Source organism: Macrotis lagotis, chromosome 2, assembly GCF_037893015.1.
Source record: "Macrotis lagotis isolate mMagLag1 chromosome 2, bilby.v1.9.chrom.fasta, whole genome shotgun sequence".
NCBI classification, from domain to species: domain Eukaryota; kingdom Metazoa; phylum Chordata; class Mammalia; order Peramelemorphia; family Peramelidae; genus Macrotis; species Macrotis lagotis.
Window position 1 is genome coordinate 201,545,396 of NC_133659.1, and position 26,327 is coordinate 201,571,722.

The following is a 26,327-nucleotide window of genomic DNA, read 5'->3' on the forward strand; positions in this document are numbered from 1 at the left end:
TTCTTTGCCACTACAAAGACGGCTGCTATGAATATTTTTGTACAAATGATGTTTTTACCCTTTTTCATCATCTCTTCAGGGTACAGAACCAGTAGTGGTATTGCTAGATCAAAGGGTATGTACATTTTTGTTGCCCTTTGGGCATAATTCCAAATTGCTCTCCAGAAAGGTTAGATAAGTTCACAGCTCCACCAATATTGTATTAGTGTCCCAGATTTCCCACATCCCTTCCAACATTGATCATTGTCCTTTCTGTTCATAATGGCCATTCTGAGAGGTGTGAGGTGGTACCTCAGAGAAGCTTTAATTTGCATTTCTCTAATAAGTAATGATTTAGAGCAATTTTTTATATGACTATGGATCACTTTGATTTCATCTGTAAATTGCCTTTGCATATCCTTTGACCATTTGTCAATTGGGGAATGGCTTGGTTTTTTTTTTAAATTTAACTCTCTATATATTCTAGAAATGTGTCCTTTGTCAGAAATACTAGTTGTAAAAGTTGTTTCCCAATTTACTACATTTCTTTTGATCTTGGTTACAGTGGTTTTGTCTGTGCAAAAGCTTTTTAATGTCATCAAAATTATCGTTTGTTTTTAATGATGTTCCCCATCTCTTCCTTGGTCATAAACTGCTTCACTTTTCACAGATCTGACAGGTAAACTACTCCTTGATCTTCTAGTTTGCTTATAATATTGTTTTATATGTCTAAATCCTGTATCCATTTTGGTCTTATCTTGGTATAGGGTGTGAGGTGTTGATCTAATCCAAGTTTCTTCCAATTTTCCCAACAGTTTTTTATCAAAGAGAGAGTTTATATATAGCCTTTTAAAGTTTGCAAAGTGCTGTATAACTATTATCTTAATCAGTCCCCACAGCAGTTCTGTGAGGTAGGTACTGTTATTATCCCCCCTTTACAGATGAAGGTTCTGAGGTTAAGAGAGAGTAATTTGTTCAAGTTCACATAAATTAATAACTGAGGCAGTATTTGAACTCAGGTCTTCTTGACTTCAAGTTCAATACTCTAAAGATAGCTTTTTTGCCCTCTGACCCAATTTTCTCTCATCCAGATTAAACAACTCCAATTCTTTGAAACTTCCCATGGGGCTGGAATGGATGACAAAAGAAATCTAAAGGTAATGGGACACCAATGTGTAGCTTATCACCTCCCAAATTCCTGACATAGTTCTGACTCCAGAACTTCTCTTATTCCCTGGGAATCTGAACAGGGATAAGACATATGACTGACTTTGGCCATTTCTTGGAGCCTGTTTCTGTACTGATCCCAACACAAGCAAGGAACTGTCTCAGATATTCTTTGTGTGAGTTCCAAGTTCTTCACTGATATGCTTCACTGATATGGTTGTGAGGTCACATTGATAGGGTATGTTCTAATTGGTCAGGAGGCATGCAGCTTCTCAGAGTGTCCTTTGGTTATGGGCAGTCATTGGATTATTCCCCTTGGATCTTCCATTCTTCTATTTTGCTATTATGGACAGTCCATCTTACTGCACAGATTGGGGAGAACTGAGAATTCAAGTAGGAATAAGGACCAGGAGGGTTGTATAGAGAGGGTAGAAGGGAAGGTCAGAGGAAGAAGGAAGATCAGATCCCCAGAGGCAATGTGGTGTAATGGAAAGAGCACCAGACCAGAAGTTGGCACTGCCACTAACATGGTGACTAACTTTAGGCAAGCTCATTTCCTGGGACTCAATTTCTGTCTTTGTAAAATAAATAGCTAGGTTGGTTCAGTGGATAGAGTATAAGGCCTGGGGTCAGAAAGACCTATCTTCCTTAGTTACAATCTGGCCTTGGATACTAACTAGCTGTGCAACCTTGGGCAAGTCACTTAGCCCTGTTTGCTTCAGTTTCTTCACCTGTATTCTTTGGCCACTGCAGTATATTTGCCAAGAAAGTCCCAAATGGTTCAAGAAGAGTTGAACATGACTGAACAACAACAAAATAAGGAGATTGGACTAGACAACCTCAAAGGACCCTTCCTGTTCTGATTTATGAATCTATCATTCTTTCCTAGAAAATTATAACAAAAGTTATTCCACCGTCCTCAAAAAAGATTCAGAAAGTGAGTTAAAGGCAATTAAATTCTTGGATGAGTATGATAAGACAGCCCAAGCTGTGTGGAATGAGTACATGGAGGCTGTTTGGAAGTACAGCACCAATATCACCGAGCATAACTGCAGGAGGATGGTGGGTGCCTTTAACTCTGCCCTCCTCCCCCCACCTTTTCCCTCTCTCCTCAAACTCCCAGGGATTTGTCCTATATTTTTATCCTTAATACCAATGTCCCAGTGAATTTTTGGGAACCTTACACCACTTATCCAGAGTGTGAGAGAATGGAAATAGCCCCAAATCCCCTAGAATTATTCCCCATTAGGTTTTTTCTTATCCAGGCTTAAATGCCCCATCCCCTCCAGTTCTTTGAGATTTTCTATGGGGCTGGGTTGGATAAAAAGAAAAATCTAAAGGCAATGGGACACAGATTCGGGGCTTATTACCTCCCAAGCTCCCAGATTTTTTGAAAGTCTAGTGTAGCAGAGTACACTTGTTTAGGAAGATGTGGGTTCAAATTTGATCACCCTCAGAATAACTGTGTAACTTGGGACTTAATATCCATGGACTTCAATATTGTAAACTGAAGGATCTCTAACAACTCTGAATCTGTCTTCCAAGTGCCCTTTTATTGTCTTCTCAGGTTTTCTAGGAAGGGACAGAGTATCCTTGGTGATGTGGTCCCTGAGTCAGGATTAAATGATCTATTAAGAGCAGAGTTGAAAGTTCTCAGTGCCTCTCCTCTCCAGGCTCTGGACCTGTACCTTTTTCCTACCTGCCTGTGCATCCTGCATCTGAGTTCCCAGTTCCTTTTTCTTACCCAGACCAGATTATTCCTAGTTTGGCATTCTCCCAAAGCTGTGAATCTGGACACTGAAAGAGTTTTCTGCCTGGAGAAAACTAGTAGAAGCAAGGATTGGGGTAGAGGAAGAAAGAGGATGAAGTGTCTCTAAAACTAAATTTGGACACTGTGTTTTTTTCCCCATGACCCCTTAACTCCCTTTAAAAGCTCCCAGGGAGCTTCCCTTTCTTCTCTATCATGAGTCATTCTATGACCTCCTCTTTCTTGGACTCTCCCCAGCTGAAAAAGAGTCTCCTGTTGGCTCAGCATACATCATATTATGGTAAAAAAGCTCGCCACTTTAACACTACCAACTTTGTGAACCCACTGCTGGAGCGCATCCTAAGGAAGCTGAGGGATATGAAGAGGGCCAGTCTACCCAAGAATGACCTTAAAGAGGTGATAGGTTCAGACCAAAGACCATTTTCACCAAATGTTTTCTGGGCTCTTATGGGGCTCAGACTCTCATGATCCCTCCCTGCCCAATAAAAAAAAAAATGAAGAGGGCTTAGGGAAACATCTGTTGATGACTGACTCTTTGGAAACAGACAGATTGAGGGAGTCAGAATGGAAGGTCTAGGAAACTGGGAACCCATAGAAAGTCAAGAAAGCCATAGGCTTATGAAGAGTGATTTCATTTGTTATTTATTCAGGCTGGTTTCCTGAATATGGGATAAGAAGGAATAAATATGCAAGTGACATCTCTTAGTACTTTCAATTGTCACTGGGGTGGGGGTGTGGAGGTAGCAAAAATTTGATATTTGTAGGAAACTGTGCCCTTCCTATGAACTTTGGGTCTTGGGGGTGACATAAGACAGAAGATAGATTTGATTAATAGTGCATTCTTCTTGATGGAACATAAGGAAAGATTGAGAATTGGCAGAATAGGAGAGATATATTTGAGGGTGGGGGTGTGAGATGGGGGTGAAGAGTAAAATCATGCTTGTGGGGTAACATATATCCTATTCTTCCCATTCCAGTACAATGAACTTCTAACAACTATGGAGAAAATCTACAATTTGGCTGATGTGTGTTTAGAAGAGGGACCTTGCATTCCCCTAGAGCCTGGTGAGCCTAGAAACAAAGGTGCAACTCTCCTGCCCTCCACTAGGTCCTTTTCAATGCACACTCTTCCATCTTCTTACTCTGCTGGATAAGGAAAGTCTACACTGCCTGGGAGATGTCACTGGTCCTACCTTCAACCCTTATCAGGGTCTAGAAAAAGGAAAGGGGTAGGAAGAGGGCATTATTAATAGAAAACCCAAGTAACCATGACATGATTGGGACTGGAGAGAAAAAAACCCTAGAGACCTTCATCCTTGCCCTCTGGTTCTTAAACATATTTGCATTATGGATTCCTTTGGCAGACTAGTGAAACATATGAATTCCTCAGAATAATGTTTTTAAATGCATAAAAATCATAGTATTACAAAGGTTAATGAAAGTAATTTTCTTATACGAGTTCAATGACCTTCTGAAATCAACAATTGAGGATTCCATGGACTCCAGATTAAGACCCCCTGCTCTAGAGTGTACATTTGCTTGGCACTTTTATTAAGTCTTTATGAGGCTTCTAATCTTTGCCCTCATCTTATGTGAGTCTAGAGGGAGACTGTGAGACTACAGAAATTATATGGAGACTAAAGAATAGGGCACAGCAAAGAAGAAATGGGAATGAAGAGTATGGGGCCATTTCTTCCCAAAAGATTTTGCAGAGAAGGGTTAGTGTTTTTGGGGTGGGAAGAGGACTTGGAAAATGGTAGCAAGGGTCTAGGAATGTAAAAACTGGATATCAGTCATGATTTCTTCTTCTCTGAACTCAGACCTTACAGATATAATGTCCTTTTCTCGGAATTATGATAAACTACTTTGGGCCTGGCAAAGTTGGCGGGATTCTGTGGGCCGGCAGCTCCGTCCCCTCTTCAGTCGCTATGTGGAGCTCAGCAACAAGGCTGCTAGGCTCAATGGTAAGACAAATGGGACCCTGAATCCCTCATAGTTCTCCAGTGGCTTCTTGGATTCAATAATCCCCTAAATCTCCTCAGAAATTTCTAGTTCATTGAAGATCAAAACACCTCAATGGCTCCTGGCTCATGGAGGACACTGATCCCATAAAAGGGGAAAGAAAGTTTGGAGGTATGTTCTAGAAGAGGGTGGGCCTGACTATAGGGGGAAAGAACCCCAGGGAGAGAATTCTAAGTAAACTAATTTCCTTTCCCCAGGTCCTAGAGTTGGGATAGGAGATAAAATAAGGACTATAATATATATATGCAACTTGTTACTTTTCAAAGCTTTTTCCCATTGCTTTTTTTTACGGGCTTTTTTTTTGAAAGGCAAATGGGGCTAAGTGGCTTGCCCAAGGCCACACAGCTAGGTAATTATTAAGTGTCTGAGACCGGATGGATTTGAACCCAGGTACTCCTGACTCCAGGGCTGGTGCTTTATCCACTCTGCCTCCTAGCTGCCCCTTTCCCATTGCTTTTCAGTTGTTCAATCGAGTCCAACTCTTCATGACCCCACAAACCATAGCACTCCAGCTTTTCTAGCCATTATCTCTTGAAATCTGTCCAAGTTCGCGTTTGTTATTTCCATAACATAATTCTTCATCTCATCCTTTGCCATTCTCTTTTTCTTTTGCTTTCAATCTTTCCCAACATCAGGGTCTTTTCCAATAAGTCCAAAGTATTTAAACCTCAGCTTCAATATTTGACCTTCCAGTTGAAGTATTGATGGTTTGATCTCCTAACTATTCAAGGGAGTCTCAAAAGTCTTCTCCAGCACCAAAATTTGAAAGTAAATTCTGTGTTCAACTGTCCTTATAGTTCAATTTTCCCAGACGTATATTGCCACTGGAAAATCATAGCTTTGACTATTTCAGAGTTTTGTTGGCAAAATAATGTCTCTGCTTTTTAGTATGCTGTCCAGATTTGTCATAGCTCTCCTTTCAAGGAGCAAGCTTCTTTTAATATCATGGCTGCAGTCACCATCTGCAGTGACCTTTGAGCTGAAGAATATAAAATCTGACACTGCCTCCATTTCTTCTCCCTCTAGTCGTTAGGAAGTTATAGCACCAGTTGCCAAGACTTTTTCCCCAAAAACGTTAAGCTTCAAGTCAGCTTTTATACTCTCCTCTTTCACCCTCTTCAAGAGGCTTTTTAATTCCTCTTCACTTTCTTCCATCAGAGTAGAATCGTGAATATCTGAGATCATGAATATTTCTCCCAATAACCTTAATTCTAGTTTTCGATTCATCCAGCCTGGTAGTTCACATGATATATTCTGAATATAAGTTAAATAAGATGACATATACAGCCTTTTTGTACTCCATTTCCAATTTGAAACCAATCAATTGTTCCATGTTTGGTTCTAACTGTTACTTCTTGGCCTGTATACAGAGGAGACAAATAAGATAATCTTTTACTCTCTTCTCTTTGAGGACCTGTAAAATTTTGTGGTGATCCAAACTAGCAAAAGATTGAATGTTGTCAGTGAACAGATTAAAAAAAAAAACAAACTCCCTTACTTGCACCATAAACCAGAGGATGTTGGCAGTTTGTCTAGTTCTCTGTCTCTGAAAACTAGCCTTTTCTTATGATAATCTTTGTTTCACATATTGCTGAAGCTTTCTTTGCAGAATCTTAAGCATAACCTTGCTGGCCCATGAAATGAGTGCAATTATTGGGTAATTTGAATATTGCCCTTCTTTAGGATTGTAACATAATCTCATTTTTTCCAATCTAGTTGTGCTTTCCAAATTTGTTGATATACTGAGTGCAGCACTTAAATAGCATCATCTTTTAGGGTTTTAAATAACTCAGCTGGAATTTTTTCACCTCTAATACCTTTATTGTTAGCAATAATTAAGGTCCACTTGACTTCATTCTTTAGGATGTCTGGCTCTAGATCAATAACCATACTATTCTTAGTCATTGGTTACTGATGATGTTAAAATATTTCTTGTATAATTCTTTTGTGCATAGTAAATTGCTTCAGCTTCTGCTAAATCCCTTTTTTTTTGTTTTTTATCTTGCCCATTTTTGTATGAACTTTCCCTTAATATCTCTAATTTTCTTGAAGGCATCTCTTGTCTTTCCCATTCTATTTTTTTTATTCTGTTTCTTTGCATTACTCATTTAAGAAAGGCATCCTCATCTTTCTTCCTATCCTTTGGATTTCTGCATTCAGTTTGGGTATATCTTTCCCTCTTTCCTTTCTCTCTTGCTTTCCTTTTCTCCTCAGCTATTTATAAAGTCACATTGGACAGACATTTTGCTTTCTTGCTATTCTTTTTCTTCATGATTTTTTTTGTTGCTGCCTCTGTACAATATTGTGAACTTTTGTCCCTAGTTCTTCAGATTCTAACTACTAGACCTAATCCCTTAAATCCATCCATCACCTCCACTTTATATTCATAGGGGATGCTATTTAGGTTATATCTAAGTATTTTCCCCACCCATTACCTAATTTGATCTTTTCAACAATCCTGTGAAGTCATGAGGGCAGTTGCAAGAGATGAAATAACTTGACCAAAGGTTATGCAGTTAACAATGGTAGAATTATAATCTAATTCTTCTGACTCCTAATGCTGTACTCTTCAAAGATCACTAGAGAACTCTGAAGCTAGGGAGATAGATGGGAGGGGTTCTAGAGAAAATAGTTGACCTGACCTGAGCTTCCTTTTTCTTTTTCCATCTTTTCCATTCCAGGACACAAGGATACTGGGGACTCATGGAGAGCAATATATGAGTCACCCACCTTAGAGACAGACCTTGAGCATCTCTTCCATGAAGTAAAGCCACTCTACTTAAACCTACATGCTTATGTGCGTCGAGCTCTTTACCATTTCTATGGGTCTCAAAACATTAACCTAAGAGGGCCCATTCCTGCCCATCTATTGGGTAAGTTAAGGGTAGGAGAAAGGCAAATCTAAACAGAGAGCTAGGGGAATTTGAGAAAAGCAGGAGCGTTTCCAGGATATAAGGATGGAGAGTTAAGGGAACAAGGATCTAAACCTGATGAAGAAGTGGAGGTTATCAGAGAGAAGATAGTGTGGGCATAGTGGAAAGAACACTGGATTTAATATCAGTCATTCTGGGTTTAAAATCTGACTCCACTACTTACTGCATTTGTGACCTTGGGCAGGTCAGTTCTCTGTACCTGTTTCCTCATCTTTAATGAGGGAACTGGACTTGATCAAAGGTTCTGGCATAAACCTTTTTTTTGTCTCATGGATCCCTCTAGGAGTCTGGTGAAGCTTATGAACCCCTTCTTAGAATGATGTTTTTAAACACATAAAATAAAATACATAGGAATCCAAATGAAACAAAATGTATTGAAATATAGATATGAAAATAAATTTTAAAACAATAGTCCCCCCCCAAAAAAAAACAATAGTCCCTAAGTTAGACTCTAAGGTTCCTTCTCTGATATTCTCTGATCCTGCATCAAGGTATTAGGGATCAGAAACGGTGATGAGGAAGGTCAGAAAGACTAGGAAATTGAGGGGATATCCTTCATTTGGGGTATGACTGAACAATTCGTCTTATATGATTGTGATGGAATAGTAATGTACTATAAGAAACCTTGACTTAACATGAACTGATTCAAAGTGAAATAAACATAGCCAGGAGAAGAATGTACATGGTTACAGAAAAATTGTTAGAAGATCAACTGTGAATAACTAAGCAATACAACGATCCAAGACAATTCCAAAGACTTATTGATAAAAAATGCTGTCAACCTCCAGAGGAAAAAACTGACAGAGTCTGGATGCAGATCAAGCATACTTTTTTATTTAACTGTATTTTTCTTGGGTGTTTTGTTTTTGTTTTTGGTTTTTTTGGTCTGTGTTTTCTTCCACCATGTGGCTAATATGGAAATGTGTTGCTTGTCTTCTCAATAAGGGGAGATGAGACATAGAAACAATTTGGAACTCCAAATTTAAAAAAAAAAACAAATGTTAAAAATTATTTTTGCATATAATTGAGAAAAATAAAATATTTAAAAGGAAAATAAAGAAAGATCAGGTAGGAGTGACCAGAAGGATCAGATAGCAATGGGGGTGAGAAGGGACCTTGTGCTTCTTTTCTTTCCCTGATAGCAAATAAAAGCACATTTCTCTCCTTCTTCCTTTCTCCTTCCTCCTTTCTCCTCCTCTCCTTCTCTCCTCCTTTGACCCTCCTGCTATTCTTTCTAGGGAATATGTGGGCTCAGTCCTGGACCAATATCATTGACCTAGTCATACCTTTTCATTCAGCCACCAAAATAAATGCCACCATACTCATGAGAAACCAGGTCAGTATTTAATATGATTCTCTCTCCACTGTTTTGATCTCCAACTCTATTACACTACCTTTCACACTCCCCCGTTTCTATTCTGCCCCAGTAAATGGAGGAAGGATGAGTTCCCTGTTGCCATGGCAAGTTGGAGTGGGAGTAACCCATAAGGGTAGTTAGGTGGCACATTGGATAAATCACTGGGCTTGGAGTGAGGAAGATGAAAGTTTGAATCCAGCCTCAGACATTTGCCACTTACTAGCTGTGTGACTTTGGGCAAGTCACTTAACCTTGATTGCCTCTCCTCCAGGGCTGTCTCCAGTCATCCTGATTCATATCTGGTCACTGGACTCAGATGATTCCAGAGGAAAAAAACGAGGTTGATAAACCAGCAAATTCTACCCCCCCACACACTCAAAACCAATTCATGTGCTTGTCATGACATCACCTCCCTGATGTCATGGTCCTCTTCAAGAATGAAGAGCAAACAACACCAAACAGTAATCCATATTCCCCTCTTGGCTTTGTAGCTTTGGACACCCTTTAAGATGTTTGAGGAGGCTGACAAATTCTTCCAGTCTCTGGGGTTGCTCCCTGTTCTCCCTGAATTCTGGACCAAATCAATACTGGAGAAGCCATGGGATGGAAGAGATATGGTGTGTCGAGCCTCTGCCTGGGACTTCTACAATGGCAAGGACTTCAGGTGCTCATGAAAGAGGGTGATATTTAGAATCCATTGAAAAGTGATATATGTGACAGCCTGGTTCTGACATCAGAAAAATCTTTATTTCTCTGTCTTTTTATTTCTTTCTCTCTTTCTCACTCCTCTCTCTGTCTTTTTCTCCCTCTATCTCTCTCCTATCTTCCTATCTGTCTTTTTTATTTTTTTCTCTTTCTCTTTCTCTCTCTTCTCCTTTCTGCCTCTGCATCTGTTTTTCTGTATTTCTGTCTGTCTCTCATCTTTTTGATAATTGAATTCAATCATCTAAGTCAGAAATAGGGAACATCTTTCCTTCCAAGGGTCATTTGGCTATTTATAACATTTGTGGAGCATAAAAATTGTCAACTCAAAAAATTAGCATGATACATTTTATTTGATCAAAAATTTGCTTAATTCACCCTAAAAGTTCTGATATTTATCAGATTTCAAGTCCTACCTGAAGTTACCAAGGCCAGACCAAATGATTTAGTGGGCCTGCTGGCCAGACTGATCTAGGAAATGAAAGGTTGTTTAAACTCAAAAGTCTACCAAAAAGGATTGTAAAAAATTTATCTTTGTATGTAATTGAAAAAAATAAAATAAAATTATATTCAAAAAAAAAAGAAAGAAAAGAAAGGCAGTTTAGTGCAAGGACAAAAACACTGGGCTTATAGTCAAAAGATCTTGGCTTTTGTTCACCCTGTGATCTTAAACAAGTCACTTCCCTTTTTGAAACCTCAGTTCCCCATCTATAACATAAAAAATAGACTAAATAAACTCTACTAATCCTTCTACTATCCCTAATAGTCTATAATTAGATCACATTAGGGACACAGAACCCCATTCTTATTTAGTTATCCAAACTAACATTTTAGAATCATGACAGTTGAGAAGTTTTTCTCTCTGAAGAATAATGGAAATCTCTCCTGCTAAATAAGACATCATTTCCTTTTGTTAAGGCAGTGTGATTCCTGGCGGAACTAACTAATTGATATTCCTCTCATAAAACTCTTCCATAGATTAAATGAATACAAGAAACACTTTTTTAAAGCATTAACTGTGCAGAGCCCAGTAGAGAATTCAAGAAGTGTAAGATAGGATTACAGTCAGTTTTAGGAACTAAGATATAAGGGCATGGAAGTCTATGCCACAATAGTTAATGAAAAATGACATTCATATAAGAGGCAGTACAAGAACAATGAATAGTCAAATGAGTTATATTGGCAATAAATACCATGAGTTTAGAAGCAATATAAATGCCTCGAGATTAGAGGAGGAAGAAATTTCTGAGTTGGGAGTATTCATGGGAGACTTCGTGGAGGAGGGGAGACGAGTTGGATCTTAAAAGATGGGTAAAACTCAAGTCCTGGGTGTCATAGTAGATTCTGAAATTAGGAATATTCATCTCCCTGAATTCAAAACTGGCCTCAAGACATTCAACAGCTGTGTGACCTTGGGCAAGTTACTTAATACTGTCTCAGTTTTCTCATCTATAAAGTGAGCCTGAGAAGGAAATGGCCAGCTACTCCAGTATCTTTGCCAAGAAAATCCCAAATGGAGTCACAAAAAATCAAAAACTAATGAACAAAAAAATGGTTCTTGGGGCAGTAAGGTAGTGCAGTGGATAGAGTGCTTGGGCTTGGTGGCAGGAAGACATTTATTAGCTGGATAACCCTGGGCAAATCACTTCATCCTATTTGCCTCAGTTTCCTCTTCTGTAAAATGAGCTAGAGAAGGAAATGACAAATCACTCCAGTATCTTTGCCAAGAAAATCCCAAATGGGGTAACAAAGAGTTAGACTTGACTGAAAATGATTCAAAAATAAGGTCTTAAAGGAAACAATGAAGTTATCCACTTAAATTCAGGACTTAGAGCTGAAAGACACTTCAAAATCATTTAGCTGAGTCCTTCACTAGGAAACAATTTATTCAATTTACTCAGGTGGTAAAAATCAAAGTCAGGATTCCAACCCAGGTCTTATGATAGTTTCTCTTACATAGTCTAATCAATTCTAGTCATTTTACCTATTCCACCTAAACTTTTCCTCAATTAAACCTTTACTTTCCTCTTGCCCTTTATTTTTTGCTTTAGGGTAAAGCAGTGCACTATGGTGGACATGGAAGATCTGATGTCCACCTTCCATGAGATGGGTCATATCCAATATTTCATGCAGTACAAGAATCTGCCGTTATTACTCAGAGAGGGTGCCAACCCAGCCTTCCATGAGGCTATGGGGGATGTGTTATCTCTCTCTGTCTCCACCTCCAATTACCTGCACAACTCAGAGCTGCTGATCACTGAAGCTGAGGACTATGGTGACTGGAATTTGTGGGTGGGATGGCTCCTCAGAAGGAGGCCTGAAAAGGGAGACTTGTGGGAAATGGAGGTGCTAGATTTTGTGTAAGAAGGAAGATGGGCTCAAAATGTTTATTGGAGGAAACTAGGTGGGGAAAGGAAGATCAATCAGTCAATTAAATTCCTACTATGTGCAGGCACTGTGCTAACTATTGGGGACACAAAAGGAGGCAAAAGACAATCCCTACCCTCAAGGAATTTACAACCTAATGGAGAGAAATAACATGAAAACAGATGCATACCTATATACATACATACATACACATACATAGGGCAGCAAGGTGGCACAATGAATAGAGCACTGGTCTTGGAGTCAGGAGGAAAAGAGTTCAAATCCAGCCTCAGACACTTAGCTGTTTGGCCTTGGGCAGGTCACTTAACAGTGATTGCCTCACATCCAGGGCCATCTCTAGACATCCTGTTTCATATCTGTCTACCAGACTCATATGACTCTGGAGGATTAAGTGGGGATGGTAACTTAGCACAGCACCCCCCATTTAAATCCAATACATGTGCTTGTCATGTATCACCTCCCTAATGTCAGAATGAAGGACAAACATACATACTTACATGAACACATACATAGACACAAAGTAAGATATACAAGATAAATAGGAAATAATTAAAAGAGGAAAAGTGGTAGAAGAAGGAAGGGTTAGGGACGGCTTCTCGTAGAAGGTGAGATTTTAGAGCATGGAGTTCAGACATTTGGTTTGGAGGTCCTTCCTATGGCACTATCAGTGTCTCCCTAAAAAGTTAAATGAAAGGAGAAACTAGAAGACAAAGATGACATCTGATGGTCCGTTTTGACATCAATGGTTTGTGGTCCTAGGACTGAGGGAGGAAGGGTTCTAAGATTAATGGAGTTGCAAAACTGACTGAACTAGGTTTCTTATCTACAGAAAGTGAGATCAACTTCCTTATGAGCATAGCACTGGGAAAGATTGCCTTCATCCCCTTCAGCTACCTGGTAGACCAGTTTCGATGGAAGATCTTTGATGGTCAAATCAGCAAGGAATTTTATAACCAGGAATGGTGGAACCTGAGGTCTGGGAATATTTTGACATTTTGTATCTCAAGACCCTCTCTTGTGGGGATGGTAATAGAGAAACCTCTCAAGGTTTGGCCAACTTCTGTAATACTACTGACTGGTGTGTCCCTGAATCTCAGTCCAGAGTAGTCTTAATATGAGTGTGTGAAGGAAGATGCTGTTATGATCTTTTTTGACAGAAACTGAGGTAGAGGTTAAATGACTTACCCAGAGTCACACAGCTGGTATGTATTTAAGATAGGATTCAAACTCAGTTCTTTCTGACTTCACTCCCAGCAGTCTTATGTACTGCATCAACTGTGTAACTTTGAGCAAATCATTTACCTTCAGTGGATCTCATTTTCTTAGCCTTATAAATTGGGAGTGGCTAGACTCCATGGCTTCTGAAACTCCTTCCATTTCCTTCTATTACTCTCTATTTACTACCCAATATTTGTCTTGTAAACCTGTTTCTAAGAACCCAGTCATCACTGGCATCCTTCTGTATAAGTAGGTCCCATTTTCTTACTTAGGCTGTCAGTGGTAGAAGGAAAGAGTAGCTCATGACAACAGAAGACTCATCCCTTTAAATCTGTTCTGCAATTTTAGGTGCCCTTCAAATGAGGGCCTGGCCTAAATAGCAGGCTCTAGATCCATGTTCCTAACCATGTACAAATAGTAAGCCAAAGGGAATATGTCCTTTCCTTACCTTAAATCTTCAAACCATAATATTAATACAATTAACATGAGTGGAATGGGAAAAACATTGCAATTTGTGAGAATCAAGAGAGCTGGCTCTGATATTAGCTGCATTAGGAGCATTCCAAATGGGAAATGATCTAAGAAAGGGTATAGAGGTAGAAAAGTTCAAGGAGTAATATTAAACGATTCACTTTGGCCACAGCAGAAGGTTTTGGGGGGGGGAGGCAGTGTGTTAGTGGCAGTTAAGACCAGAGAGATACACTTAAACCTCTCTGAACCTGTTTCCTCATCTATAAAATGAGGCTAATAATTGTGCTATCAACCACATAAGTTTGTTGGGGGAAAAGCATTTTGTAAACATGACAGTTTTTTTAAAAAATCTATGATTTCTTCAGTTCAGGGAACTCTGCAGTATGGGAGCTATATCCACAGACTGTAATCTTTCTGTGATTTAAGGGTTGTTTTGGGGAGTTTCCTGAGGAACAGATTAAATGACATCACCCAGCTAGTAAGTGTCAGAGGTGAACTTTAGATGGTCTTTCTGATTCCAAATCCAACATTCTATCTGCTAAGCAGACAATTCTGAAACTTTTCAGTCTCATGACTCTTTTCCACTTTAAAAATTTTTTATATTATGTTTATGTGGATTATATCAATGTTTATCATATCAGAAATTAAGATGTCTTATATTGTTTTGAAAATAATTTTGACCCTCAGACCCTTAAAAGATCTTGGGAACCCCAGGAGATCCCTGGACAATATTTTGAGAATTGATACACTAAGCCACAAAATTTCTACTTGGAAACCAAGTATTTTGTAATTATTAGTTATTTATACAAAAGTAAGGTATTATTAGCTTGGAATTTATAATTGAATATAAAACATTAACATCAGCAATAAGGCAGCAAATATTATCTATTTATTTCAGAATCTGGTCTCCATCACTTCTTTCTCAGTCATTCCACACCTCTCCCTACATTTGATCTACTGGACAGAGAATTCCATTTGGAGTTCAAAAGAACTAGATTCAAATTCTGGTTCTGAGAATAAGTGATTTTAAAAAAAATGGAATTAAGTAACTTGCCCAGGGTCACACAGCTTGTGTCACATTTAATCTTAGGTCCTCCTTACTTCAGGGTCAGTGTTCTATTCACTAGACCACCTGATGATCCTCACCTATGTGATTTTAAAAGAATTTTTAATTCCTCAACTGTAAAAGGAAGGAATTGGAATGTTTGATCCCTACAGTTCCTTTTCCACTCTAAATATATGATAATATGAACCTACCAACTGAAAGATACTTAATTGGGAAATTGGAATCATCAATATTCCAGCCCTGGTTCTGCAACCATCTTGGAAGAGTCCCTTATAGTTTAATCTTTCCCATCTGTTAGGTATGGGAGAATAATACCTACTGTTTGAGGGAACAAATGAAATAATGAAAAAGGCAGGGAGGCATAGTGAATAGAGATATAGAATCACAGGCAGGAAGAAGTTCACATCCCACTTCTGACACACACTGACTGTGACCCTAGGTGAGTTAATCTAACTTTTCTTAATCCCAGTTTCATCATTTGTAAAATAGCTCCTACCTCATGGGTTGTTGTTGTGATGATCAAATGAGATAAAGGATGTAAAATGTTTTGCAAACTTTAAAGCATTTTATAAGTAGTATAAACTAGCTTTTATTATTAACTTTTCAGTACCCCAAGTATCCCTCTAATTCATTTAAGATTATAAAATGCAGAACTATAGTTGATCTTCATTAAGAATGGGATTTTTCCAAGCAAGGATTCCCTACCAACAGAAAGACAAAATTGAACCGAAAGAAAAAAAGAGACAATAGATAAGAAATTACTTTGCAAAATCAAAAGTTGCTGCTGTCAACATGATCATTTGTCATATTGTCCATTGCTAGGGTAAGATATCAAGGAATATGCCCACCAGTGCCAAGGTCAGAGGAAGACTTTGACCCAGGTTCTAATTACCACATTGCTGGCAACGTGCCTTATATCAGGTAAAGTTTTGGATGTTACATACAGGGCCCATAAATCAAACCTTTCCATTAGACAAACTCTTATGTGTTTCAAAGACAATCAGGACTGTCACTTCACATTAGTTCTTTTGTAAGCAAATAAATGTCTTTGGAGCAGTACTACATGGAATCTCATCTGTTCCTTACAATTAAATCCTGCCCTGAGATCCAATTTCCCCTCAGATGGGCAGAGAGCTCAGGACATCAGTCAGGTCCCAGAAGGAATGGGAAAGGGGTTTAAGAAGAAATCCTGAACTAAAATGAACTAAAAATGGCTTTCCTTGCTTCAGAATTTTGTCAAGTCTTTCATTTTTACTACAAAGAGGGAGGTAAAGGGGAGATATGTGACCAGAAGTCAGAGGAAGGAAAAATGTCTGCACCAGGACAGGACATTTTATAAAGCAACCAGAACCACACAAGGATATAGCATTCAAAACTATCAAGTTTCAAGAAGGTGTTTGTTCATCTTAAGGCCAATATCATCTCACCTTGGGGAAAGAGGAGCAGTTTCTTGAATAGAGTAGCTGGGGGATATTCCCCATATTTCTCTCCTAGTTCTCAGGCCAAGTTGGTCCTAGAGTTTAAAGAACCAGAGACACAGTCCAAACTGGGGTGCAGGCCTAGGCAATTTAGTCCCATATATGATGAGACTTGGGTTAAATGGAGCCATGATGAAGTCTCTAGAAAAACCAAATCCTCCAGGAGTCTTTAGAGGCATCAGAGTAGATTTCCAGATGGTTCCTGTCTCCAGAGCTCCTTTTCAACTTTTCCCCCACCCCCTTTTGTCTCTTCTGCTTAGGTACTTTATCAGTTTTGTGATTCAGTTCCAATTTCATGAAGCCCTGTGCAGAGTCTCGGGCCACAAAGGCCCCATGCACAAATGTAATATTTTCAACTCTCAAGAGGCAGGAAAACTCCTAGGGTGAGTCTGTTGGCCTATTCTGATCCTTAAGAAGTTCCAAGACATTCTTTGGAAAAGTTAACCCAACCTTGAGCAAATAGAAGAATTTATTCACTTTGTAATCAATCTTCTAAGAGTTATATGACTTCAAAATCATAAAATGTGAACCTGAAGGCCTCTTTAATGTATTTAGTTCAACTTCTCATCTTATAACCCAAGAAAGTGAGTCAACAGAGAGGAGAAAATCATGCTCTCATTGATTGTCATTTGTAAACTCAAGATCATCTTGGACATCTTCTGGGGAAGGTCAAGAACTGGATCCTAGAGCAGGTCCTTTCCTGTCTCTTTAACGAGTATTTGTATGAAAAACACCTTTTAAAATATCCTAAAATCATACTGCCTTCTTTTCTTCACAAGGAAATTGCAGTGGTAGAAAAAAATAGAAAGTGAAAATCTTCAGATTATCTTCTGCTTTCTTTGTTCCTAACTCAAACTCTCCCATTTTGTTATTTCAGAGTTGGGTTTTTTATTATTCTTTTTTTTAGGTTTTTGCAAGGCAAATGGGGTTCAGTGGCTTGCCCAAGGCCACATAGCTAAGTAATTATTAAGTGTCTGAGATCAGATTTGAACCCAGGTACTCCTGACTCCAGAGCTGGTGCTTTATCCACTGCGCCACCTAGCTGCCCCATTTTTTATTATTCTTAAGTGTACTCGATCTTATTATTTTTGAATTTTCTTTTACTTTGGATAAAAGCAATTTTTCCAATTTATCAAGGTGACTTTGAATTTCCTTCTTATGTATGCATAGTAATAGTAATAATGTTATCTAATAGTGTTATCTGCAAATTTGATAGCAAAGTCTACCTTGCTTTATGTGGGTTATCAAGAATGAGTGAAAAAGAGTTCTGAACTGGGAATCTCTGACTTAACTGCATGTGTCTGGCAAGAGCAAGTGTCTGATAAAAGTAAACACTTAAACTAAAACTGTTCTCCCTTTTCATGGGGAGAGAGGAAGACTAAAGTATTTTCTGGTACTAGTATTTCCCTAATCTAAATGCTAACAAATTCAAATCTCTTGCTCTCTTAATCTATTTGATTTAAAGTTGCCACCTCCCAAGGTGAAAATTTTTTTTTCTTTTAGGATCCCTGTAAGTTCACATTCATCCTGTTCAAACACACCCCTCTATTCTTTTCTCTACTCTGGAACTCTGTTTTAGCATTACAAATTCCCTCTTCATCCTAGATCTCTTTTTATACTCTTCTTTTTTTAAAATTATTTTTCCCTTTTATTTATTTTTTATGTTGTTGAAATTTTGTGTTCCAAATTCTCTCTCCCCCTGTAGAAGGCATGCAATTTGATAGAGACTATCATATTAGTCATGTTGCAAAAGAAAACACAGACTAAACACAAAATAATTTTTCTTTAAGTATGCTTTAATCTGTGTTCTTATGATATCAGTTCTTTCTCTATAGGTGGAAATCCTCTCATTTTCTTTTCAAACATAATCAAAAAATAAATCCAAATGATGACAGAGACAGAACTATGGAATATGAATGCAGACTAAAGCTTACTATTTTCAATTTGTTTTATATATTTTGAGGTTTTTCCTTTTTTGATTTGATTCTTCTTTCATAATGTGATTAATATGGATATATGTTTAATATGGATATACATGCATAACCCATATTAGATTGTTTTCTGTCAGAGGGAGGAGGAAAAGAAAGGGTGGAGGGAGAAAAATGTGAAACTCAAAATCTAAGAAAAAACAATTGTTGAAACTATCTTTGCACATAGTTGGAAAAAAGTAAATAAAAACCCAAAAAATTTAAATAGATGGGAAAAAATAAAAAAGTTATCAAAAGAACCAAAAAGCATTTAAAAAAACAAAAAAAAAGTTAAAATTGTTTTTACAAGCAATTAGGGGAAAATAAAATACTAAATAAAAAAACTAAAAAAAAAAGATTTCATTGAATTTACTTTCCTTCTCTGCACTCTTCTTTAAAAAATACAGTTTAGACCAGATTGTATCCAAGTTTTCTTCCAGTTCCAACAGTCTATAGTTTTTTCCAAGCTCAATAGAATAAAACCCTAAGACTGGTACTTGCTTTCATTATTGCATTCTCTTCTACTCTTTTCCAATTCTTATCATACTATTGTTGCTTGTTCTATCCAACAATTTCCACCTTAACTTTTCTGAGATTACAGAAATAAAGAAAACAATATTTGCTCTGCCTTTTCGCTGTTACCAGTGAAAAGTGGTACTGCCTGAAAAAGCAGCAACTGGGTATGGTGAGAAATGGAGAAAGTACTAACCTCACACATTGGTTGTGAGAAACAAATGAGATAATGTCTATGAGGCATCTGACAAATCTTAAAGTGCTATAGGAAAAAATGAGCTATTCCTGCCTATTAGAAGTTTGACATTCATGACCTCTCCTTTAACAGATATATTTAAATAACAACAAATATTTAAATAATTTCTATACTTCATGTTCCAAGGTGTCCTATGTATCTTCTTTCTGGTGTTGGCATGCCTCTCCACACCTGTCCTTAGACAAATTATTCCTTTAAGATTTCTTTTCAATTTATCCTTAACTCACTGTTGAATTCTTTAGTTAGTTGGGGTTTAGTTAGTTTCACCTGTGGAGATCCTCTGTTCTTTCTTATAAGCTATTTGTGGTCCCACAGGACTTTGTCTTTGGAGAATTAGTTTGCTTCTTGTATCACGTTAGAACTGGGAATTGAGGAGATACCCATCAACTGGGAAATGGCTGAATAAGTTGTGGTAAATGATTGTGAATACTACTATGCCATAGGAAATGATGAGCAGGTTGATTTTTGGAAAACACAAACTTGCATGAAATAATGAAAAGTAAAAGTGAGCAGAATCACGAGAACATTGCATACATGAACAGCAATATTGTTTGAAGAGTAAATGTGATTGAATTATTCTGAGTTATATGAATATTCAAATCAACTACAAAGAAACTATGAAGGAAGATGCTAGGCAACTCCAGAGAAAAAAAACTGATTCATGGTCATTTGTTTTGTATAGTTTAATATATGTATATGTGTGTGTGTATGTGTGTCAAATGTTGGCCTTTTCTAGAATGAGGGAAGAAAACAGCTCGAAACTCAAATGTAAATAATAATATTAATAATTTAAAATAATAATTTTTAAAAATCACTGAATATGGAGCCAGAAGACCTAGATTCAAATTATAACATTTATAATTGTAAGGCAAGTAGACATGTGAGTCACATATTATTTCTGAGTATCATTTTTTTATCTACAAATTGAGAAGACTTATACTTGAACTACCTCCTATAGATCTAGAAATTCCCTCCAACCTTTCCATATCTTCTCATCATCTAGATCATGTTTTTTTCATGAATTTGTCACATGGATCCACTCAACAACCTAGGGCTCTTCTTCATTTTCTCTTGACATATGAAACATACTCAGGCTGCTCACCTGTTAGACCTCATTCTAACTATGAAACTATTTCATCTTTTTGGATCAAGTGTTTCTCTCATGACCACCTTACTCTAGGTTTTCTAAGTTCCTATTTGTCACATGTGTCTTGCTCTAAATGTTAAATATCTCTCCTTGTTCTCTGTGTGTTTCAATTCCTCAGAGATTACAATTATAGGATTAGAGATCTAAATCTGGAAGAGACCTCAAAAACCATCAAGTCCAGTTTCCTCATTTTATAGATGAGGAACCTGGGGCTTAGAGTGTCAAAGTCACAGAGTAGTAACCATGAAGGGGAAAATTCAAACTCAAGCCCTCTGACTCCAGATACTTGTATTCTATTATTTGACAATCATATAAGTGCAATAGCAGACTATTAGTATTAAATATTTTAAATATTTAGTATGTTTCTGGGAGAAGTAATTAAAGGAAATTTGCAATTTTAGGATAATCATTATAACCATTAAAGGCATCCTCTATAATGGTAGTAAGGAACAGGCAAACTTTCACAAATTCTATAGGATATCATACTTTTACTATCATGCAGTTGACTAAGATATCAGCAATAGAATTGTTATTAATTATAACATATTTGATTCAGTAGGACAAAATATCTTCTTTATGATTCCTTCAAACAAATTATCTCTCATCTTATCCACCTAATTCAAGCAAATTTCTCTCACCTAATATTTCTTCCTTTACTGATTTATCTCCTTTCCCCTCAAATATTAAAGTTTTGAGGGTGGCATATGGCTGGAAAATCCTGGAATTCAACTCCTCATTTTATAGATGTGGAAACAGAGACCCCAAAGAGAGAGTAGAATGACTTGCCTAAAGTCACATAGTAGTTATTAGCTAAAATCAAAGTTCAGAGTTTCTGACTTCCATTCCAGGACTCTTCCTATCATACTATCTTGCAATATATCTTGAAAATAATTGTTTTGTGAAGCTTCCTCTGAGGTTTCCTCCTACCCTTTGATCCTCTATGAATTCTTCCCTATTAATAGGAATCCTGCTGAGGAGGACTTTTCATATCTATACATTCTACTTCCAACAATGGAAAGGATTCTCATTGTTAAAATACACATTCTGCCTGGGGCTGTCAGGAAAATAGAATTATTCCTTCCACATCATTGGGGTTAAGGGCACAGTGCCCCATGATCTGGAAAATCCGAATAAAATTTTTTAGCTGTCCCTTCTCTACAGAGAACAAGACTGAATTTTTCTTTTTCTTTTATGGGTTGTTTATGGTATCTTATTGTAAAATTTAGATTAATTATTTGGTCATAGGCTATATGTAGGTCAATGTTAAATAAAAATAATTTTTCTGTGTCATCTGCTGGTCCTTGCATATTATCTGAGGATTCCTCAGAACTCCCCAAAATTCACATTTAATTTCTTATACTCTCCTTCAATATAGTGAAACCTCGATGTGGAAATCCCAATGTGAAAGGAATAAGTGTACATTGAGAGTTCTGGGGGTAGGTGCAAGAAAAAAAAGTTATAAATATCTTTCATATGTGTGTGTATATATATATATATTATATATATATAGAGAGAGAGACAAAGAATAAATAGAAATAAGCAAAGTCATTAAATTAAAGATAGTTTGGGATGGTAAAAGCAGGTGAGGGGCTCAGGAAACATTTCACATGTTTACTAAGGTATAGGGACACTTTGCAACTCACTTCACCTAGCAATATGTTGATTATGAGAATAATAACCTTTATATGCTTCCTCCTCCCCATTTTTCTTCCCATCCTCTAGTCCAGAGAGCTAATCAGCCCCCTTGCTTCATGGGGAGACTAGGTAGAAGAATCAGAGTCTAGAAAATGGGGAAAAGAAATATTAGTAAGTTGGCTAGAGTGTGAGGTGGAGTGGGGTGCATGTTGCTTGACCTGGCATTACTGACGATGGCTGTTCCACCTTAGGGATGTCATGAAACTTGGATTTAGCAAGCCTTGGCCAGAAGCAATGAAGATCATCACTGGTCAGTATAACATGTCAGCAAAATCCCTCCTAAAGTACTTTAAGCCCCTCATGGACTGGCTTGTTGCTGAGAATGTACGCCAAAATGAAGTCCTGGGTTGGTCTGAATTTAGCTGCTTCAACTCTGGAGGTACCACAACTACAATTACAATTTACTATTACTACTACTACTACTACTACTACTATTACTGCTGCTGCTGCTGCTGCTGCTGCAGGAACTACTGCTTCTACTAATCCTGCTGCTACTACTACTATTACAGCTGCAGCTTCTGCTACTACCGCTACTTCTAGTAGTGCTACTTACTACTGCTGCTGCTGCTGCTGCTGCTACTACTATTGTTGCTACTACTACTATTTCTAGTACTACTATTACTACCACATTACCTATTATTACTGCTGCTACTACTACTGCCACTGCTACTAGTTATTATTCATATAGATCTACTGGACAAGTTTTGTACTAAAAACTTTACAAATATTCACATCAACCCTAGAAAATAAATATCATTTTTATAAATGAGAAAACTTAAGCAAAGGTTAAATGACTTGACCAGGGTTACAAAACTAGTGTCTGAGGTTTGATTTGAATTTAGGAAAGTGAGTCTTCCTAACTTCAGGGCCAGTGCACTATCCACTCCACCATCTAATTAATCCTAGTCCAGTCCCAGTCAAGATTCTGTACCCAATTTTGGACCTCAGTCCTGGTCCAAGTTCCAAAAGCATAATATAAGTATATGTATATGTGCATATATTTACACACCTACACTAGGGTAGCTAGGTGATACAATCAATAGAGTTCTGGATTTGGGGTCAGAAAGATCCGCCTGAGCTTAAATATGACCTCAGACACTAATTAACTGTGTGACCCTGGGTAAATCACTTAATCCATTTACTTCAGTACCCACATCTATTTAATGAGTTGGAGAAGAAAATCCCAAATATTATTGAACATGACAGAAATTACTGAACAATTACATGAGCAATATGTATATAATATACATTTAATATACAACACATGCAAACACATTCTATGCATATAAATATATTACTAAATATTCCAAATAGCTAATACATACATTGTATTTACTTATGTAAATATGCTTTATTATTAAAATATTATATTTGGATACATACAAAATAAATAGACACTAGTCTAAAACTAAAACATTTATATACATAAACACATGTGATACATATTTAAATATTATATATATATTTCTATATTTCATATAAAATAAAATTTTATATACTGCTTAAATATTATATACACACAACTAATAGGTTGATACTACTCTGAAATCAGAATATATATATATATGTACACACACATATTTATGTGTATATATATATGTATATATGTATACATATATATATATATATGTATATGGAGAAGGAGAGAGAGAGAGAGAGTGATTGCTGAATAGCTAGGTCTAATGAAAGCAGAGATGGAAGCAGGGGGCAACCCTAACTATAGCATCCACCTTCAGCAAGTGTCCTAGGAGATAATCAAAAAGCTTCCCCATTCTACAATCTAACTACATCCAACAAAAGCTAATTAGAGGGAGGGAGGAGGAAGATTTTCCCTTAGCACTTACCATCACTTTCTTGTGTTTTCCCTAGGAAGAAGAAAAATGAACTTTCTGTCCCTAAGTATGAACTCCATTGATGCCACTGTTGGGCAGTGGGTGCTTCTATTCCTATGCATTTTCCTAGTCCTGATTGTAGCAATTCTATTCCATAAGCTTCTATTCAGGGGCAAGGCATCTGATCCTGAAAAGGAAGGTATATTTCTAGGGTTTCCCATGAAGATCCAGAATGTTATCAGGAGCCAGTACCTGCTCTTCAGCCTGAACATGCTTCTTCTGCTGTCTTTGGTGGTGCTATCTCTATACATCTCTGTTCTTGGCTCGAGGAAACCCTGGAAGATCAATATTTATTCGGCACAAAACAAAACATAGGACCTCCAGTTTATCCAACAGCAAAGGTTCCTGCTCTACTCATCTGATTGCTCTGTTGGTCTCCCAACCCCTTCTACTCTGTCCCCAAGTTCCTAGGACTTGGGTCTTCAAATCAGCCATACTTTGTATTCTCTTGAACACCAGGCATCTGGTTGAAGGGGAATCCTATATCAGGAAGGATGTTGCTGATGCCCTCTATTTGAAAATAAAGGAAACACATTATTTACTTTATTGGTATAACAATTGTGTGCATTATAAAATATCACAGTACACTGAGCAAAGATAGCCCTTCCTTTTTCCTGGTCCTGCAATGTAGAAAAATTCCATGCTAGGCTTTACCCATCTCCAGAAGTAGGGTTCATATCCCCTTCAACTTGCAAATCTCCCAGACCCCGAGTACCAAAGAAGCAAACCGAATTAGGGTGAGCCTAGGAAGTTGGGTCCAGGATCCAAATAATGACTTATTCAATATTTTAGTAGAGCTCATCTGTGACCATTTCTTTCAAGAGATGTCTCTAATGAACATACCTTCCCTCTCCCACATCCCCATCCTCTGGTCCCAATGCATATTCCCTGTTATCCTGGGAAATGAAAGATAATAAATAACTTTCCTGGCTTCTTATAAAATTCCCTGGGGTAAGGAAGATTGGGAGGGGGATGTTGATTGGAGAAGAGGTGAAGTTGATGAATTTCGGAGACTTAAAAGGTGATGTTTGTCCTTTCATTCTTCTCAAAGACCATCACCTCAGGATGGTGATACCATGACAAGCATATGAATTGGATTTTAGTGAGGGGGGCTGTGTTAAGTCACTAACCTCACTTCTCCAGACCCATCTGGATCCAGTGGTCAGGTATGAATCAGAATGACTGGAGATAGCCCTGAATGTGAGGCAATTAGGGTGAGGAAACTTGTCCAAGGTCACACAGCAAGTGTCTGAGGCTGGATTCAAACTCTCATTCTCTTGACTCCAAGGCCAGTGGTCTATTCACTAGGCTATCTAGCTGCTAAGTTCTTTGGAGATGTTCTTAGGGAGCAGACCAATCTTTTTCCTACTGCCCTCCTATATCGTGCTTGAAAAGTCAAAAAGGAAATTAACCTTCAAGAATTTGGAGATCTTTAAGATGTCTTTTTCTACCCCAGACTCTTCATTGTGGCCCTAATCCCTTCACAAAGAAGAAAAGTAAAACAGCTCTTCATTCTGCTCTCATACTTGCCCATTTGTTTTCAGGAGTTGAGTTTGTTGGGTCTTTCAATAAAGTGATAATGATGTAGCATATATATATATATATATATATATATATATATATATATATATATGTATACACACACATATACATATATATATATATATATATATATATGCAAGATCATTTGATCCTCATAATGATTCTTACAGGGCAGCTAGGTAGTTGTTGATAAAACAGAGGGCCTAGAATTAGGAAGACTCATCTTCCTGAGTTCAAATTTGATCTCAGATACTTCCTAGCTGTGTGATCTTGGGCAAGTCACTTAACCTTGTTTGCCTCAGTTTTCTCATCTGCAAAGTGAGCTGGAGAAGGAAATAGCAAAACACTCCAGTTCTTTGCAAAGAAAATGGACATGCCAAGTAGGAAATAACTGAAATGATTAAAAAAGTCTGAAAGTAGGCACTATTATTGCTCCCATTTTTACAGATGAGGAAATTGAGGCTGGGAGAAGTTGTGACCACATAAATGGATATATAGCTAGTAAGTATAAAATGACTTTTGAGTCTCACCAAACTCCTAAGGAGTTAAAACAGCACCTGAGCTGTTACTACCTGTTTAAGAAAACAGAGACAGGATAAAAGGAAGCTATCATCCTCTATGATACATGAGTGAAGGGTCAGACACACCTCTGACCCTCATCTCCAGAGGCTGATGCAAGAATGGAGTGGAATGTAAGGCTCCCTCCACTTTGCTCTTTAACAACAGAGATACAGAGAGGTAAGTGATAGCATCTGTTCACCTTTGG

At 37.6% G+C, this 26,327-nt stretch overlaps 1 protein-coding gene across 3 annotated transcripts; it reads left to right on the forward strand.

Moving 5' to 3' along the window:
* The first annotated feature begins 1,389 nt into the window (after positions 1-1,389).
* On the forward strand, positions 1,390-24,544 carry LOC141514018 (angiotensin-converting enzyme-like). Of its 3 annotated transcripts, none has more exons than XM_074224440.1 (14): positions 1,390-1,539; positions 2,036-2,208; positions 3,152-3,310; positions 3,892-3,979; positions 4,735-4,878; positions 7,618-7,809; positions 9,108-9,205; positions 9,718-9,890; positions 11,980-12,203; positions 13,146-13,290; positions 15,894-15,992; positions 16,810-16,932; positions 22,319-22,506; positions 23,997-24,544. In XM_074224440.1, the coding sequence occupies exons 1-14, from the start codon at positions 1,437-1,439 to the stop codon at positions 24,332-24,334; spliced, it is 2,247 nt and encodes a 748-aa protein (XP_074080541.1). In that variant the 5' UTR covers positions 1,390-1,436; the 3' UTR covers positions 24,335-24,544. The 3 variants fall into 3 exon arrangements, with proteins under 3 accessions (XP_074080541.1, XP_074080542.1, XP_074080543.1); XM_074224442.1 differs by lacking the exon at positions 1,390-1,539 and adding an exon at positions 1,551-1,676; XM_074224441.1 differs by lacking the exon at positions 16,810-16,932.
* Positions 24,545-26,327: the final 1,783 nt, after the last annotated feature.